The 18510-nt window shown below is 31.7% G+C and overlaps 2 protein-coding genes across 2 annotated transcripts; one reads left to right on the top strand and one right to left on the bottom strand.

Annotated features, from left to right (window-relative positions):
* Positions 1-559: 559 nt before the first annotated feature.
* LOC122607457 lies at positions 560-1792 on the bottom strand. Its single transcript, XM_043780434.1, has 2 exons — positions 1395-1792; positions 560-882 (listed from the first exon to the last, which is right to left on the bottom strand). Exons 1-2 carry the CDS (start codon positions 1749-1751, stop codon positions 592-594), a joined length of 648 nt encoding a protein of 215 aa, XP_043636369.1. The 5' UTR covers positions 1752-1792; the 3' UTR covers positions 560-591.
* A 4813-nt stretch (positions 1793-6605) lies between these two features.
* LOC122609516 (wall-associated receptor kinase 2-like) lies at positions 6606-15392 on the top strand. Its single transcript, XM_043782556.1, has 3 exons — positions 6606-7517; positions 13365-13577; positions 13890-15392. The coding sequence occupies exons 1-3, from the start codon at positions 6620-6622 to the stop codon at positions 15068-15070; spliced, it is 2292 nt and encodes a 763-aa protein (XP_043638491.1). The 5' UTR covers positions 6606-6619; the 3' UTR covers positions 15071-15392.
* Positions 15393-18510: the final 3118 nt, after the last annotated feature.

Below are 18510 nucleotides of genomic sequence, written 5' to 3'. Positions count from 1 at the left end.
TAACCATGTTTCTACTCATTGGAAAAAGCATAATTGGAACGTGCTAAGTAAATGGGTCAAAACTGTTATCTATATCGATGCAGGTCTAGGATTTTGACTGGGTAATCATTACCATAACAAAAATCTAGTCCTTGCACTATGATAAGAAATTTTTACTCTTACTCTAAAAAGACTGTTTTGAAGTTTGCATGTGTATACCCTCTCTTCCATGTAGGCTTTATACCTTCATTCAGTCAAACCTCTTTTTTTTTTTTTTTTCAATGTTAGCATCATCTTATTCAAATGACATTTTGGTGACTACATATATCACCAGAATAATAATGATGCAAAAGTTAATTAGCATGATATATCAGTCCGAAGAGTTTGAGATAATACTTTGGGTTATTCACCATGCCATATTTATAATTACTCAAAGACAAAACTATAATTACAAAAAGTCACTTCACTCTTTCTCATCATCGTTTTTTTTGCTTTCTGTTTTCTGTGTTTCTCCTAACATCTTTTGCTCGTAGGTCAATTGTGTAATCAAACCAACCAAAATACACCAAGAATTGCACCTTTCCTCCAATCAAAGACGGAGCGATCAAGGAATCAATTAGAGATGCTAATCAAGCCGATCAATGCAAGGTAAATGTTTCTTCTAGTTTTCGTTCCTGCATTTTGCTTGGTCAATTCTTTGAGCTTTTCAGCTTCCTCTTTTGCCAGTGTTTTATCAACAGGCTTACTTTGCCCCAAGTTTTTGAAGAATAGACCTTCATTTACTTCATTCTGGAACCGTACTTCAAACTCATCTATTTTCCTTTGGTTTTCTTCTATCTCCAGCTTGTTTGATTCTGCTGATTCTTCAAACGCTTGCATTTGGCTTTCTATGTTCCCCATTATCTGTGAATAATAGACAAGGAAAACCTGACTCAGTTATGGAGTAATAATATACTTTGAGAACACAAGCAAATCGCTCATTAACATGTAAGTACTCTCATCCCCAAGGCTTCGTTTTATTGATTCATGTCTTTCAATTTATGTAGCTAGTACATATGTCGAATTATTTTTATTATAGAATGAAAACTTATTTGTAGCATCGTGTATATCTGTTCTTGTTGTGTAATAAAAAGTTAAATAAGTTTTCCTTCCCCCTAAAAAATTAATATGCAGGAACAAAATCCGTTTTAGCCAACCCAACACAAACATTTTTGACAAATTACCCAACTCATTTTTTTCACTTCTAGACGAAATGTGTAGCTAGAGGTTGCTTGTTCATGTGGGAAATTGTCTTGCGTAAAGCCTATGGTGCAAGAGATAATTAAATTGGTAAGGAATGCAAGTACTTTCCATTATTGGTTAATACATTTTAGATATGTTAAAGACGGATATCATATCAAAGAAGATGGAACAACCCTGGCACTGGCTTCTTCAAGTTCTTTGAGGGCATTTTCGCCTACTTGGTCAAACTCGACATTGGCCTCTTCAGCAAATTTTGTAAGATATTCCGATCGTTCATCCAAGTAATCGGTAAGACGGACTTTTTGGGCTTGGAGCATTGCAATTCTTGCTAGAAGCTCTTGTTTTCGTGCATCACCTTCAGGTGAGGGTTCTGGTGATGATGACTGTGTATTTGTATCAGAGTCTTTTGACTTGCTGACGAACAATATCCTTGAACGGTGGTTTTTGTTCTTGATGAAGAAATCGGTTCTATGAAAAAAGTCATGTTTTGTCGTAGTGAAAATTGTTTGTATGGCTTTCAATGAAATCATGCTATGTTTTCTGTTATGTTTTGAAACAGAAGCAGCTTCTTTGAACCTCTTATCAATTCAATACATTATCTTGTTTTTGTGTCAAAGTATTTTCCAGAAGAATTTGTACTAAAGCCAAAGCACTACATATTTAACTGGTTGTACATTATGCTTAAGAAGTTATAAGTTGGTTTTTGATTTGGCATTTCTTTAACTGGAAAAATGACACTAGTCTTATTGTGAGTTGTTTAGAAATCTGGTTTTTGTTGAATTATTGATTTGTTATTATCTTTTTGGTGGCCTAATTGAAAAGTATGCACTTGAGTGTAGAGGTGGGCCTAATTAGCCCAACAATCGGCATGGTTCAGTCCATGTGACTAGTATTTGTTATATACTTTGAATAGAGCTACCATACATGAGTGCTTAAGATGATTCCTTTACCCAACTTGATTTATTTGACACCCGAGTACCCGACAGACCGACTCATATTTCCAAATCTACTATCCAAAAAGCAAGTAGCGTAGATCATCCTACAACGCTGAAACAAAATTGATACGACCTATTGATGGATTAATAAAACACAATACAAGACTGAAACTATTCTTGACTTTGTTACCCTCTCCTTTAGATTTGTTGTTTTGTTAGGCATAAGCAAAATGTTCTCCAAAGTTTTACAGTATTCTCTCTTAATTAATAGGTGTATAAACTTATTTATTCTGAATTTTTCTCTCGTATGAAAGACTTTGTAAAAGGTATCCCATCAAGTTGGGTGCAACTATCTTTCTTTCCAATCATTCACGTTATTCTGAATTTTTCTGACTAACTATCTTTCTTTCCAATTATTCACGTTAGCATATGTATATAAAAAAAAAATGTTCCAATCAAGGACAGGTGCAACATGTAAAGGGTGGGGGAATGCCCCTTACGTCTTTAGTCCAACAACAAGTAATACTGATTTAGTCTTTTAAAAGGTATCTTAACCCATATTAATCGGGTAGAACCATGGCATTGAAATCCGTTGACCGGCGGGGAACCAATGAGTCGACCGGTTTTTTGTAACCTGTTCGGTTCATCTTGAAACAAATTTCTAAAGATCAGATCCCAACTGGGATTGGAACCTGGGTGGTGGACACGATGTAAGTTTTATGATGGACACGATGTAAATATACGTAGAAATTTTTATAGAATGTAGTTGCTATTAAATAAAAAGTTATTGTCTGGATCAATTTCTTATATTCGGTCCTTCATTAGCTATTTTTTTTATAGAAAGAAAGATGTCATATAAAAGAATGTCTTTTTTTTTTCTTTCTTTTTTGCACTTTACCTCTCTCTCTCTGTCTCTTGATATTAATCTGACGAAGATCACTATTACAAAATGAATCAAATGCAACATTTGTTTTATAATGTTGCCTTTTAGATAAATTTGATTACAGAGCAATATAGAAATAAAAATTGCAAATAAAAATAGAACGTAACATTTTAGAAAAAGGGTGCATTTCAATTACTAAAGATGTAATGCCACTCTTTTTAATGTTGCAAACTTTACTTCATAAAAGCGATACTTTTAAGAGATAACGAGAGTAAGTACCCGCGCGTTGCGGCAGTGAAATGATGAGGGTGATAGGTCATAGAGTGTGATAGCTAAATGCCTTAGCCGTACGGGCTCCGCCCTCAGATTTAAAAAATCGTCGAAAGTATATCGAATGACATCTCTAATGAAAGAGCATGAAATTTTAAGAACACCCATATAATTTTTATAATTTATCTATGTACGATTTTTGAGATAAAATATTTTGAATGAATTGGAGGAATAAATGATTTATAGAGGAAAGAGAAAACAAATGATTGGTTGAGATTTGAATAGAGAAAAATTGTGTTAAGTAAATATAAAATGTAAACAAGGGATATCTGTTTTATAATATAGTATACCACATATTCAAGATATGTTTTAAACCTTAATTAGTTTAATAAATTATAAAATCTGTGTGTGTACGTTATATATTAAAAAAATAGTTGTTATTTTTAGTCGCATGTGATTGGTGATCCTTGCAACAGTTAAAATTTGTTGCAAATGATATCGTCCAAAACACAATATGAAAAGATTGTTGGGAAGACGTGATAATTTGAGGAGTTAATTTTAATAATTTGGTAGGGTTCACATGAGAACTTTTATTTTACAAAAATTGTGAAAAACTTTTATAATATGCATGCATTAAATCTCATGTAAATGTCTTCATTCATATTGAAAACATAATAAAAGTTCATATGATAACTTTTTTTCAAAAGAGATATACAAATGAAAATTTTAAAAAACTTGATCAATTTATATGTGAATCGGTTTGTTTACATGTAACATTCACATATGACAATAACAAGTAGTAATACATAATTTTAAAGTTCTCACCGTTGTTGCGAAAAAAAAAGTTCTTGTACCATGAACAATATGCATCTTTGATCTGATTAATCGAACGATTTTAATAGATAGTGGTGGTTTGGTTATTAAATTAGATTTGTAAAAGTTCTTAAAAGCGTGAAAGGCCAAAAACTGAAAATTATTAATAGATTATTGGTAATAATATTACAGCATATTTTTGACATTTTTCAGTCAAATATGTATGTATATATAATGGTAAAGTAAATTTAAAGCTGTATGGTACCTAAACTTAGGTGTGTAAATTCATCACATAATAATGTTTTAGTATTTTTTGTTTAATGAATACATGTTTAGGCCCTTATGAAATTTATAGTTTAAAATTTTAATATGTAAGTGTTTCACACATAAACTTAAATACCCGAAAACCTTATATTACCATCCTCATATTTAATTAAGATTGTCCTAAGCTACATTTCACAAATCCCCTTCGTCAATATGAAAGTGTTTTAAGATTGCCACTTGCTTTAGTCTCCATCGTTATTAAGTTTTCCCCACTTCCTTCTCCGGCCTCATGCTTAAATCAAGAAACTGTACCGACCCCATCTCCCGTCGAATCTTTTTTATCTTGAAATTTCCACCACCTCATATCCCTCTCTGAATTGTCGGTTTAAAGTCATGTAAGTTTCTCAATGCCTCACGTACGCCTTTTCCCTTTTCTTTTCCTTTTTCCTCAGTTTTTTCATTAATTGATAGTATTATAGTTTACTGGGACTTGTCTACAACTTATTGGAGCCTTATAACTATTGTAGATATATATAGTATATTATGGTCAGAAAATATATCTATCCGTCTTATTTTACTATTGGTAACTTTATTTATTAATACTTTTTTGTTTTGTATCTAGTAGTTATGAATTGTCATGGACTGGGAGTAGGGACGTACGAGGCAGTTCGGTTTTGGCCCAAAACTAAAATTTGCATCGATTACTTTGGTTTTTTGTTTTTTTTTTAATATTGATTGATTCAACTTTTCAACCATTCGGTTTTGAGCTCATCTGGATCGTTTTTAGTTTTGGTTCCATTTCTTTTTTTTTCAACACTTTGAGCTTATTAAGTTTTAAATAAATATGCCATTTTAAGCAAGAAATTAAATATACAATTGATTTTTTTTTTACTAATTACGGTATATTTTAGTTAACCAACTCCACTTAGGTGGGTTGGCCAGAGGTATTTCTCTAAATCCACTATTTGGGCCACAGAGGTGAGTTTTTCTGGGTTCGAGTCTTGGGTTTCTCATCTCTAAGGTATTTTTCATGAGGAAGGGGTTGGAGGTCCAGCAATTCGCTGGTTAAAATTGCTTCCAGCACGTCTGAATCGAAACTAACTTAACGAAAAAAAAAACCTTATATTTTAGTTATATTTTTTAAAGTGTTGAAATCGGTATAATTTAATTATGAGATTAGTTTCCTGGAATGTAACTATCTTTGACCGAATGTCTATAGTAGGAAAAAACTAAAGTTATGTGTATTGTATGTAAGCAACTTGAAAAAATGTTTATTGTATGTAAGAAAACATATGTGGCAAACATATACAGGTGTCACTTGTCAGATTGTAATAGGTTGAAACGAAATTCTTATATATAATAAACATTATTTCAAAGTTGTTTACATATAATACACACAACTTTAGTTATTACCTATTATAGACATTCATTCAAAGTTTCTTTAATTCTAGGAAACTAATCCCTTTAATTATTACATACTGAAATGATGATTGATTATGTGCTTTTCCATTTAGAACATATATATCGTTGAATTTAATTGTTTTTTATTATGTGCTTTTCCATTTAGAACATATATATCGTTGAATTTAATTGTTTTGGGCAAAAGTTCAAACACATTAACATATTTACTCAACATAAATAATAAATAACAAAATAATATAATATAAATATAAAATAAACTAAACTATATACTTGGTTTTTTTTATCCTATGAAACCAAAACTGAACCAAAAAGCCTGATCACTCTATCCCTAAAAAAGGTTATATGCAGTCAGGGGCGGTACTAAAGGGGGGCAAGAGGGTCCAATGTCCTCCTCCAAATTTAAATTTTGTCATGTATTTTTAAATTTTTTATAAATTTTTATAAATTTTTTATAGGTTTTTAACATTTTGCCCCCTTTTAATTTTATTTTTCATAAGTTTTTTAAGTTTGTCCTATTTGAAAATTTTTCCTCGTACTGACTCATGTATGTAATCAACTGCATGCTATTTCTTTAGGAAATTGGCAGTCTATATAAATTGCAATGACGACTGATTTGGTAATGAAACATATTCACAATTATTATTATTAATAAAGCAAAGTAGGTAGGTGTTTTCACCACGTACATACATATATAATTAATAATAGCTAGAAAAGAAAAGATACAAACATGCTTATTCTAATTTATAATTACATGTGCCTGCTAATAATAGTTTGTCAATTTTCAATATTATCAATAAATATTCCTCTTGCAATGGCGGCGGGCAACGGAGGAACAGTTTTTGCTGGTACTGCAAAGCAAGGATGTCAAAGGCAGTGTGGCGATATAACAGTTCCATTCCCTTTCGGTATTGCCAAGGGTGACGACACAAGCTGTTCGCTAAGTAAGTCGTTCTCGTTGACCTGCAGCACTACTTCTTCTGATGATGGAACGGCCCCAGAGTTGTCCCTAGGAAGCAATGTTATACACAACATTTCAGATTCAGAGCTGCGCATCAGGACCTGGAGTATTGGGGTTGCTTATCGTTGCTACCATACAAATGGGAGTTTGTATCGAAGCTGGAGTGCTTGGAGTATGTTAGAAGATGATCGGTTCACCTTATCTGAAAAGAACAAGTTAACGGTGATTGGATGTGATGACTATGCGTTAATCACAGGCAGAAGTTTAAAAGCACCGACATTGGAAGATGACTTTTCAAGTGGCTGTATTACTTCATGTATCAACAACCAATCGGGTATAGCTAAAGACGGCAAGTGCTCAGGAAAAGGCTGTTGTCAGATATCTATACCAAAGGGTCTCCGAGATTGCGAGGTTGAACTAGATACCTTAAGGAACAACACACAAGAAGTTCGGTCCTTCAACCCTTGCAGCTTTGCGTTTCTTGGTGAGCAAGATACTTTTGAGTTTCATGGCGAGAGTGATATAAAAGATTTTTACGAGTTATATAGCAGGATAAACGATAATGTCCTTGTTGTGGTAGATTGGGTAGTTGAACCCAACAAAAGCTGCTCATCAGAGGTTACAGAATGCAAAGGCATGTACAGTGAATGCTATAATGTTGATAAAGAAGGTGATGGCGGGTATCGTTGTAGATGCAAACAAGGTTACCAGGGTAATCCATATCTTGAACACGATTTAGGCGGCTGCCAAGGTCTGTGATCGTTTAAAGTTTAATTAACCCAAAATCGTAATTAGTATAATTTATACTCTAGCAAGTACAGTAATTAATTAAGTCAGATATATGAAAAAGATAAATTGAGTTCAGGTCTTAATTTGAGTCTAAAGGGTACATTCATTTTTCTTTCCTCTCCTCAAATCCCAACCACCTCCTCCGACCACCATCATCATCTCCAACCACCACCATCATCTTCCGGCGATGGCGACCACCGTCACCACGACTTACATATGTGTAAGTTATAAAACCTCCATCATCTCTGACTACCACCATGATCTTCCAGCGACGACGACTACCGTCACTACGACTTACGCATGTGTAAGTTATGGACCATCTTGATTCAAATTAAGACCTAGACTCAAATTTATCCCACCCATATAACAACAAATGAAATCAAAAAATGAAATATAAAGAATAATGTTCTTCATAAATAAATCATCAACATAAATTAAATTTCAATACATAAAGCAAAAACTGAAATGGTTAATTTCAAAATTTTAAATAATTAATTGAACTTAAGTAAAAGATTGATTTTTTTTAATAAGTAAAAAGTAAAATAAGATGTTCTAAAATTCAAAAGATAAAAAAACAACTATATCATATTTAAGTTCTAATTCATCATATAATCTTTAAATAATAGCTTTGACTAAGTATTTATTTTAAATAATATCATAAAATACTAAAAGAAAACATTAAAAATAACAAATAAGCAAAAAACTTAGTTGATACTCAAAGACTCAAGTCGTATTAGTCATGAATTATTCACATCAAATATAAAGAGACTAAATAAATTAACTAATATTTGTCATCTAAATAAATGTACCACAAAGATTTTTTTTCCATATCAAAAATATGTAAACACATAGGTTGAATAAGCTCCTTATTAATCGTACTTTTAATCCTAAACAAACCATAACTTCTATCAAAAAATAAATTAACTAATATTATGCTTTTAGAATATATAGAAAAAATAATTATAGTTAAAAAATGAATGTGAAATTAATATTGATATAATAAATTATAGAGTTCTTGTATTTAAAGAAATAATAATTAATTTATATTTAAAGCTTAATTAATTAAGTGAGATAATAGATAGATGAAGGGTTATTTAAGAACCTACAAATAAAAAAGAACTCAAGAACCATTCTGGACCACAAATTATTTCTCTCTTTTTCCCTCTCTAATTAAATAATAAAATTCACCCAAATCATTCAAAATGCTTTATCTCACAAACCGTAAATCGTTAGACGAAACAAAAAGCATGGGTAGTCTTAAAATTTCGTACTCTTTCATTAGATATCTAATTCATTATACTTTTGACGACTTTTTAATTTTCGTTTTTTTTCCTCTTATACTTGTGTACCTACACATGTGTAGGATCATTGTTTTCACATTTAAATTAGTAAATGAACATATTTACACAACAATGAAGGTCAAGGGCGGATCCCGTCAATCTATGGCAGAGCCATAGCGGCTAAGGGCGAAGCGCGTTAGGTAGATCACCCATCACCCGGTCACCCCCTATGACCTATCACCCTCTATGACCTATCACACTTTGACCTATCACCCTCAATGACCTATCACTCCCACCAACTTTGGTTTATGAATATCCTTAAGGGCGAAGCCCGCTCCGAATCATAAGTTTTGTTCAACCTACACATGTGTAAGTTATGTGTAAGTATCAAAAAGAAAATGAAAATTAAAAAGTCGTCAAAAGTATATCGAATTGATTTCTAATGAAAGATGACGAAATTTTAAGACTACCTATGCTTTTTGTTTCGTCTAACGATTTACGGTTTGTGAGATAAAACATTTTGAATGATTTGAGTAAATTTTATTATTTAGTTGAAGAGAGGGAAAAAGAGAAATAATGTGTGGTTTTAAATGGTTCTTGAGTTTTTTTTTTTTTTTATAAATTCTTAAAATATAGATAACTATTTTTTTTTCAAAGTGTTAAAAAAACCAAAAAATGACACTTTTACACATAATATAAAACATATCCTATTTTAATTATATAAAAGTTTTATCAATGAAAGTTAATAGTTTCATGAAATAATAATTGTGGTTTTAGAATAGATAAAAATAAATTAAAAAATGAAAGTGAAATTAATATTGATATAATAAAATATAGAGTTTTTGTATTTAAAAAAATAATAACTAATCCTTATCTTAATCTTAATATATACTATATGACAGTTGAACTAATAATCAATTAAATCACTCAATTTCATCAAATTGACCTTTGATGATATCATCATTTATTTTTTTAAAAGAAATAATTTAATGAAGAAAAAATAAAGAATTTCAAAAAGATAAAAAAAAACCAACACGTAGCTTAATTTGGATCAATACTAACTATCTTTAAATTTGGATTTGGATCAATAAAGCTTTTATTATTTTACAAACCAAAAACTCTACTTAGTAGTTAGACTTTAAGATTACGATTTTTATAAACTATATTCCCTGATTTTGAAATACCATTTGTAATTACTTTAAGTATATTATAAATCTTATTTATCATTTATGTCGAACTTTATCTACAAATTGATAGCTCTACGTAGTATATAATAAAAAAAAATATGCATACAGAACGTATAAAAAACTTCAAATATGTATTATTATCCTTTTTTGAAGGTTTTTTAGTAAATAAGAAGAACTTCAATGGGTATATTTTTCAAAAAATATTTAAATATAAAACTCAAACTTTTAAGAAATAGATCAAATTTTTATCACTAAATATAGTCTATTAAATTTTAAATCATAACAAACTAACATTAATAATTTATAAGACATTAATGGGAACTCGGTCAATTGTGTAATTAAAGTTAAGATATTTTTTCTCTTTTGAATGAAAGAAACTCTGTTACACCATTCAACTTTGATATGATTTAACCTTCAGTATTAATATTTGAATGTCTCAGTTCCTTTTATAAAATACTTTTATTTTTACATTTAGTGTACAAGTATTTTTTTGTTCCATATCTTAAATCTTAAATTGATAATATTGTTAAACCTATGTATTTGTCACAGGTCTAAAATCTAGTATATATGTAAAGATAAATTAATTAATTAAGTAATAGATAATATATTTATATTTAGTTTTATAATAGATAACTATCTTAGTTTTAAGAAAAAGTGTTAAAAAAACCAAAAAATGACACCTAAGTTAAAATCCTAAGTGGGCAAATAAAAATAATTATCACATAATCAAAAATATATATTCTCTTTTAGTTATATAGAGAGATTAGAACAAGCTAGATCTAGTTATCTAAACTAACAATCTAATATGTCTTTGGAATAAAATCCAGTTAGAAAAGGAAATCCAATTAGAGATAAAGAAAACTAATAGCGATGACCAAGTCCACTCTTTTTTTTTTGTTCATCGATCATATATATATATATATAATGAGTGAACTCCACAATGGCTTTCTTGTTTATATTTTTTTTTAAAGGTGAATTTCGCTTGAGAACTTCGTGTCGCGATTTGACAGCTATCCAGAAATTGCACCCGGAATTCATTTACATTTAAGGTGCCTTCAGAGTCATTCATCAACTCACTCCTAAGTCTAGTCACATCGACTTCGGATCAAAATTCTTTAAAGAAAACTATCTTGAAATCAGCCCACTCCATTCCTTTTAAATGTAAAAACCCACTGCGGCGTAGTGAGTCGAAATACCTCCATTGAGGCGCAGTGGAAAATCCCGGCAACAAAAGATCAAAAGCTCACTGCGGCGCAGTGAGCTGGGAATGTCTCCCACTGCGGTGCGGTGAGACCACCTGCAGGAAACCCTTTTTGTTCAAAAACCAAATTCTCCTGCACATGGACTCAAAATAGTTTGAATCAAAAACACCATTTCACTTCCAACTTTTCAAAAACCATTCCGAACCATTCAAGATATGTAAAAACACCATTACACTAAAATTCTACCTTTTATACACAATTTACAACTACATAGTTCAACAAACGGGCCAATTGCCCAATTTGGATAATTGTCAAGTCATTCACAAATTTACCAAAAGCTTACATTTCATCACATCAACCAAATTTTCAGAATTTTACCAAAGTTAGATTAACCAAAAGGAAAATGTATCAAGAGCCAACATGTATCAAAGGGATCATCTACCCTAGTTACCCAAATGCCAACCTTTGAGATGGCTAGAACTTCCAATTTGAACTTCACTCTATCACTTCTTTGCTCTTGCTACTACCAACTCCTATAAAAGAGTTAAACAGCTAAAAAGGTAAGCTACGCTTAGTGAGTGCATACACATATAATCATAATCATGCTATTTTAACATTGTGCATCAAACATCACATAAAGCCTAGCAAGCTAGCCATTACAATCATAGCAATCACAAGCATAACTTTCATCACACAATCATTTTCGACATGGCCATGGACAATTTGGCTAGTAGGAATTTACCCACCTACTAGCTCTTGCAAACAAATTGACTAGTAGGAATTTACCCACCTACTAGTTCTAACAAACAACGATCAAATGGTTCATAGGAATTTACCCACCTATGACCTCTCATAACAAGAACATGATTATATGCATATACACTCATCTTAAATTTGGCTATTAGATACTATGGCTATTAGATACTATGGCTAAAAGCTCGACTAGATGATCTTCACCACCATAATACAATATATACATCCATGAGTTCCATAAACTCAACTCTTTCACAAACATCTACTTGAATTCATCATGCATTCTATTATCATGGTGTTTGGCAAATTACAAAACATTTTAACAATTTTCTATAGTCAACTTCATATCACAATTTAGCCAAACATTCAAGACATAATGTTTATTACTTTGAGTTTCATTACAAAAACTCAATTGCATTTACCCAAAGCTTCTCCTTTTAAAATTTCATTAGGCTTCATCATCAAAATCCCCAAAATACCAATTTCCCAATTCCAACTAAGAACCCTAATTTCAATATCCAAAACCCTAAATTCTGAAATTGAAAAATGAAGGAATTCTTACCTCAAGAACAATCACAATTAAATTTCTAGATTTTTCCCCTTTTCTCCTTGCTAAATTCAGCCTTCTTTAATTCAATACAAACCCTCACTTTGTTAACTATTAGGAAGATTTAGATAATTAGATTTGGGAGGGATTGAATTGCATGAAAATCTTGATAGAGTAGAAGAAGTGGAAGGATTGGGAATTGAAAGAATAAGTGTTAGTGAAATTGTGAATCATCAAGTTTGAAATGGCTGTGCATTCTCCCCTAATGCCACGTTCCATTTTAATTTTTGTAGGTATAATACCCGCTAACAACTAAAGTTCCGGCTATTAACCCCTTATCTCAAAACAAAATACTAGGAAATTAATTTAATGTCAAAACTACAAAAAGGGTTAATTTTCTATTACCTTAAAATATTGGAATGTTACACCTCACAAAAGTTTATTTATTTACCAAAATGCCACCATATTTTTTTTAAAACCACATGTCACGTTCTGATTATACATATAATCTTTTCTCCATTTTCTGCTTAAAACACATTTTCATTTGATCTCTTATATATAACAACTTGCTTTTTATTTATGTCGATCTAATTATGTAATTATCATTTTTAAATTTAAAAATTTTCATTATGTTTAACCATTATGTATGATCGAAACTTGGCACAACGATAGATTGATTGGTAACAAATGTGTTAATAATCGATATAATTATATCTGCATCCGATGAAACATTTGATGGCGCGCCTGGCTACAGTTGCTAGGGACAGATATTATTTTATGTTATATACTTATACAATTGAAAGGTGTGATCGACTTTCCGTACTCTTTTCATTATTACAGACATTGATGAGTGTGCGGATCCAGGAACCTACCCTTGTTACGGTGTCTGCAATAATACTCTAGGGAGTTACAGTTGTACGTGTCCACCGGGATCTGTTGGTAATGCGACAAAAGAAAATGGTTGTGTTTGTTCTCCCGAATACATTCGTAATGCAACCTCTGGTTGTGAACCTGCAGCAGTCCCCCGCTCAAACAAGCCCGTATACATTCTAGGTAATTCTTCAATACTAATTAATTAATATCGACTGTCATTAACAAAACTCTTATTTCATACATAAAAGGAGTAGTTTTTTTTTTTTTTACCTTAAGCATGATGGCCACGTCGTATAGCTGAGCCGGACGGTGATCGTGTCTTTAAACTCGTATACAAAAACTTTACTGTTACTCATTTATTCACATTTTGTATGTTGTTATTATTTTGTTCGTAAATGATTTTAAAGTAATTATGATTATAATTGTACTCTTATAATTCCATGCATCTAAATTACATTAATCATTGATCGATTCGTCGCTGATTATATGTAGGTTTTGGACTTGCGTTACCCTTAATGGTGATTGGATTACTGGGTTTGTACTTCACGGCTCTGGAATGGAAGCTAGCAAAACTAAGAGAAAAATATTACGAGCGAAATGGGGGGGCACTATTAAAAGAGAAGCTAACAACTAGGGGTGGCGTCGATGTGAGTTCTATGTACATTTTTCGTGTCCAAGAACTTAAAAAAGCAACTGATAACTTTGCAGACAGTAAGGTTATTGGAAAGGGAGGCAATGGTACCGTGTACCAGGGAACTCTAACAGACGAGCGTGTTGTCGCAATCAAGAAATCCCAAAGAGTAGATGAAGGACAACGGGAGGAATTTATAAACGAAATGGTGATTCTCACTCAGATTAATCACACACACGTGGTGCAACTAATAGGATTTTGTTTGGAAACCGAGGTCCCGTTGTTAGTCTATGAATTTGTCTCAAATGGTACTCTTCATCGCCACATTCATAATAATGTAAGAACTGGCACAAAGAGATTGTCTTGGGATACTCGATTAAGGATAGCACATGAATCCGCGGGTGCACTCGCTTATCTTCACACAGATACTAGAATGTCCATCATACATAGAGATGTGAAGTCCACTAACATCTTGTTGGATGAAAATTGCACCGCAAAAATCGCAGATTTTGGTGCTTCAAGGCTAGTTCCCTTAGGTCATGATGAAGTAACAACTCTGGTTCAAGGAACGCTCGGATACTTGGATCCAGAATATTTTCATACCGGCCACTTGACAGATAGAAGTGACGTCTATAGCTTCGGTGTGGTTCTTGCAGAACTCTTAACAGGGCAACAACCCCTCAGTATCGAAAAATGTCCAGAGGAGCGAAATTTAGCAACAAATTTTTTGAAGGCTGTCAAGGAAAATAAGTTACTTGATATTCTTGAAGACGGTGTGGTAAAGGAGGCGGGTTATGAGCAACTTAAAGCAATAAGCATCCTGGTGTGTAGGTGTCTTAACCAAGTAGGCGGGAACAGACCTGGCATGAAAGAAGTGACTATGGAGCTCGACGCTTTGAGAAAGTCTGGGAAGCCTACTAATTTGGTTAGTGAAGACAATTACGATGAAACGAGCTGCAGTCATATGATTGATATGGAACAAACTGATCCCGATACTCTTCCGCCGATGCCTACAAGTGATACTATTGGAGACAGTTTCTAGCACTACGTACTGAATGATGCTCCGAATACAAAAGTGGCATTTAAACATATAGATAATGAATAAAGCTTTCATTTGACGGCTATATATGTCATTTATGTGTTATATATTGTAGGATGTAATTATCATGTGATGTATGTAATATATATGTTATCATGTGATGTATGTCATTTATGTATAGCTAGCTAGAGGAATTGAAGTAGTACGTAGTAACTAAAGTAATTGTATCATGTAATGTCTGTATTACGTTTATATTGTTTGAACTTTTTAGATTACACTCCAAACTCAAGTTTATTTAATTTGCACCATGTAAATGGTTTATTCTACTTAGACATGGAGTTTATTTAATACAGAACCAATTTCTAACTCATGGGCTTGTGATCATGGAATATCTTAAAAAATATATCCGTCTTGGTCAAACTAAAGATTGGCTTCTTCAGCAAACTTTGTAAGATATATTCCGATCCTTCATCCAAGTAATCGGTAGTAAGACGGAGTTTTTGGGCTTGGAGCATTACAAGTCTAGCTAGAAGCTCTTGTTTTCGTGTAACATAACCTTCAGGTGAGTGTTCTGGTGATGATGACTCAGTATTCGTGTCTGAGTTTTTCGACTTGCAGACAAACAGTATCCTTTAATGGTGGTTTTTGTTCTCGATGAAGAAATCGGTTTTATGAAAAAAGCTAGTCATGTTTTGTAATGGTGAAAATTGTTTGTATGGCTAATCATGGTACGTTTTTGCTATGTTTTCTGTTAACCAAGTGATATTCCTACCACAACGTTTGATTAATCTACCATCAACATGTTTTACTGACTTGTACAATATACTGAAATAATTTTACTGTGTGATAAATATATCAACTTTTGTGGTACTAATATCAATTATCTTTTATGTTATGTTTTGAAACAGTCGCACAGCTTCTTTGAACCAAATGCAATACATTATCTTGTTTTGGTGTCAAAGTATTTTCCAAAAGAATTTTTACCAAAGCCAAAGCACTATATGTTTAACTGGTTGTACATTATGCTTCAGAGGATATAAGTTGCTTTAGATTTGGCATTTCATTAACTGGAAAATGACTTTTTTTTAGCCTTTTTGTAAGTTATTTCAAAATCTGGTGTTTTGGAATGTTATAAATACCGGTATCAGTCTGGTATTTGGTACCGGTATTACCGGGGTATTTTTTTATATTTAATTTTTAATTTTATAAAAGTTATACAAAACTTGTTATAGTTTAACAAAAATATTCAAAATACACTTATAATACATTCAAAAATAATATCAAAATAAGTATTTCATAAAAAAATATATATTTTTTTTAAAGTTTACAAACAACAAAATTAAAGTAACATCAAAATATCATAAAAATTATTTTAATTTTTTTTTATAAAAAAAGTATAAAAAAAATGAGAAAACCGGCTTTACAATACAGGATAATATCGGCGGTAATACATAGAGAAAATAAAGGAAAAATAACAGGGCTCGTTGTACTAGAGTATCCTCTGATAACAGTATTACCGGGTATATACCAATATTTATAACATCGGCTTGTTGAATTGTTATCTTTTTGGTGATGTAATTAAAATGGTATACACTTGAAAGTAAAGGTGGGCTAAATTAGCCCAACAATCGGCATGGTTCAGCCCTTGTGACTTGTAATTGTTATGTACTTTGAATAAAACGAGAGAAAATATCCTCGCGTTGCGACGGTAAGATGATGTGGATGATAGGTAATAAGCAAAATGTTCTCCAAAGTTTCACAGTATTCTCTTTTAATAGGTTTATAAATTAACTTGGTTATTTTGAATTTTTCTCTCATATGAAACACCCCTTGGCACACCTCTCAGTCTCTCACACAACCACGTCAAGGACGAGTGCAACATATAAAGGGTGGGGGAATGCCCCTTACGTCTTTGGTCCAACAAATAATACTGATTCAGTCTTTTAAAAGGTTTCCTAACCCATATTAATCGGGTAGAACCATGGCATTGTAATCCGTTGACCGGCGGGGAACCAATGAGTCGACCGGCTTTTTGTAACCTGTTCGGTTCATCTTGAAATAAATTCCTAAAAATCAGATCCCAACCCGGATTGGAACCCGGGTGGTGGCACGATGTAAGTTTTATGGTGGACACGATGTAAATATACCTTGAATTTGTATAGAATGTAGTTGCTATTAAATAAAAAATTATTGTTTGGTTCAATATCTTATATTCGGTCCTTCATTAGCTACATTTTTAATAGAAAGAAAGTTGTCATATAAAAGAACGAGGGTTGGTATCCACACGTTGTGGTGGTTATACGGTGATAATAATACAAAACATTAGGGGGAATTGATATGCGTGTGTGCAGTGTAAATAGGCAGAAGAGAAAAAAGTGACTGTGTGTTAAATTTTGGTAGAGTGTTTGTTTGATTGTATTTAAAAATACTCTATAATTAGAGGTAATGTGTGAATTAGGGGTAATATGAAGATATTGAAAAAATTGTTTAAACTTCTTAAAATAGATTTGTAGTTTGTATTATAAGGGGTATATGGATGTCTTTTTTCTTCTTTCTTTTTTTCACTTTACCTTTACCTTTCTCTTTTTTTTCTTTCTTTTTTTTTAAACATGTCGGGTTGGTGTGCTTTCATCCTCACTTTTTGATTTTAATCTGACGAAGATCACTAGTATAAAATGAATCAAATGCAACATATGTTTTATTGTTGCCTTTTAGATAAATTTGATTACAGAGCCACACATAAATAAATATTGCAAAATAAAAATAGAATGTAACATTTTAGAAAAAGTGGTGCATATATCAAATATTAAAGATGTAATGTCACTCTTTTTAATGTTGCAAACTTTAGTTCATAAAAGCAATACTTTTAAGATAATATACTACATATTCAAGATATGTTTTAAACCTTAATTAGTTTAATAAATTATAAAATCTATGTGTGTGTTATATATTAGAACAAATAATTGATGTTATTGTCGCATGTGATCGGTAATCTTGCGACAGTTAAAATTTATTGCAAATGATATCGTCCAAAGCACAAAATGAAAAAGATTGTTGGGAAGACGTAATAATTAACGAGCATGGTACCTGCGCAATACGGCGGCAGTAATGGGGAAGACGGTCTGTTAGAGATTTTGGGTAGTTACATAAAGAAAAAAAATAAAAAAGTCTAAGGGCAAATCTGATAATTCAAAAATAGAATTACCTAACATAGAATATGTCATTCTTTTTATAAGGTATTATAGATTAATTTGAGGAGTTAATTTTTATAATTTGGTAGGTTTCATTATTTGAGAACTTTAATTTTACAAAAATTGTGAAAATCTTTTCTAATATACATTAGATCACATGCATGTAAATGACTTAGACTTTATTCCTATTGAAAACATAATTAAAGTTCATATGATTATTTTTTCCAAATTAAAGAGATATACAAATGAAAA

This window comes from Erigeron canadensis, chromosome 7, assembly GCF_010389155.1.
Source record: "Erigeron canadensis isolate Cc75 chromosome 7, C_canadensis_v1, whole genome shotgun sequence".
NCBI lineage: Eukaryota > Viridiplantae > Streptophyta > Magnoliopsida > Asterales > Asteraceae > Erigeron > Erigeron canadensis.
The sequence above is the reverse complement of the archived record's forward strand: the minus strand, read 5'-3'. Positions and strand labels throughout refer to the sequence as shown.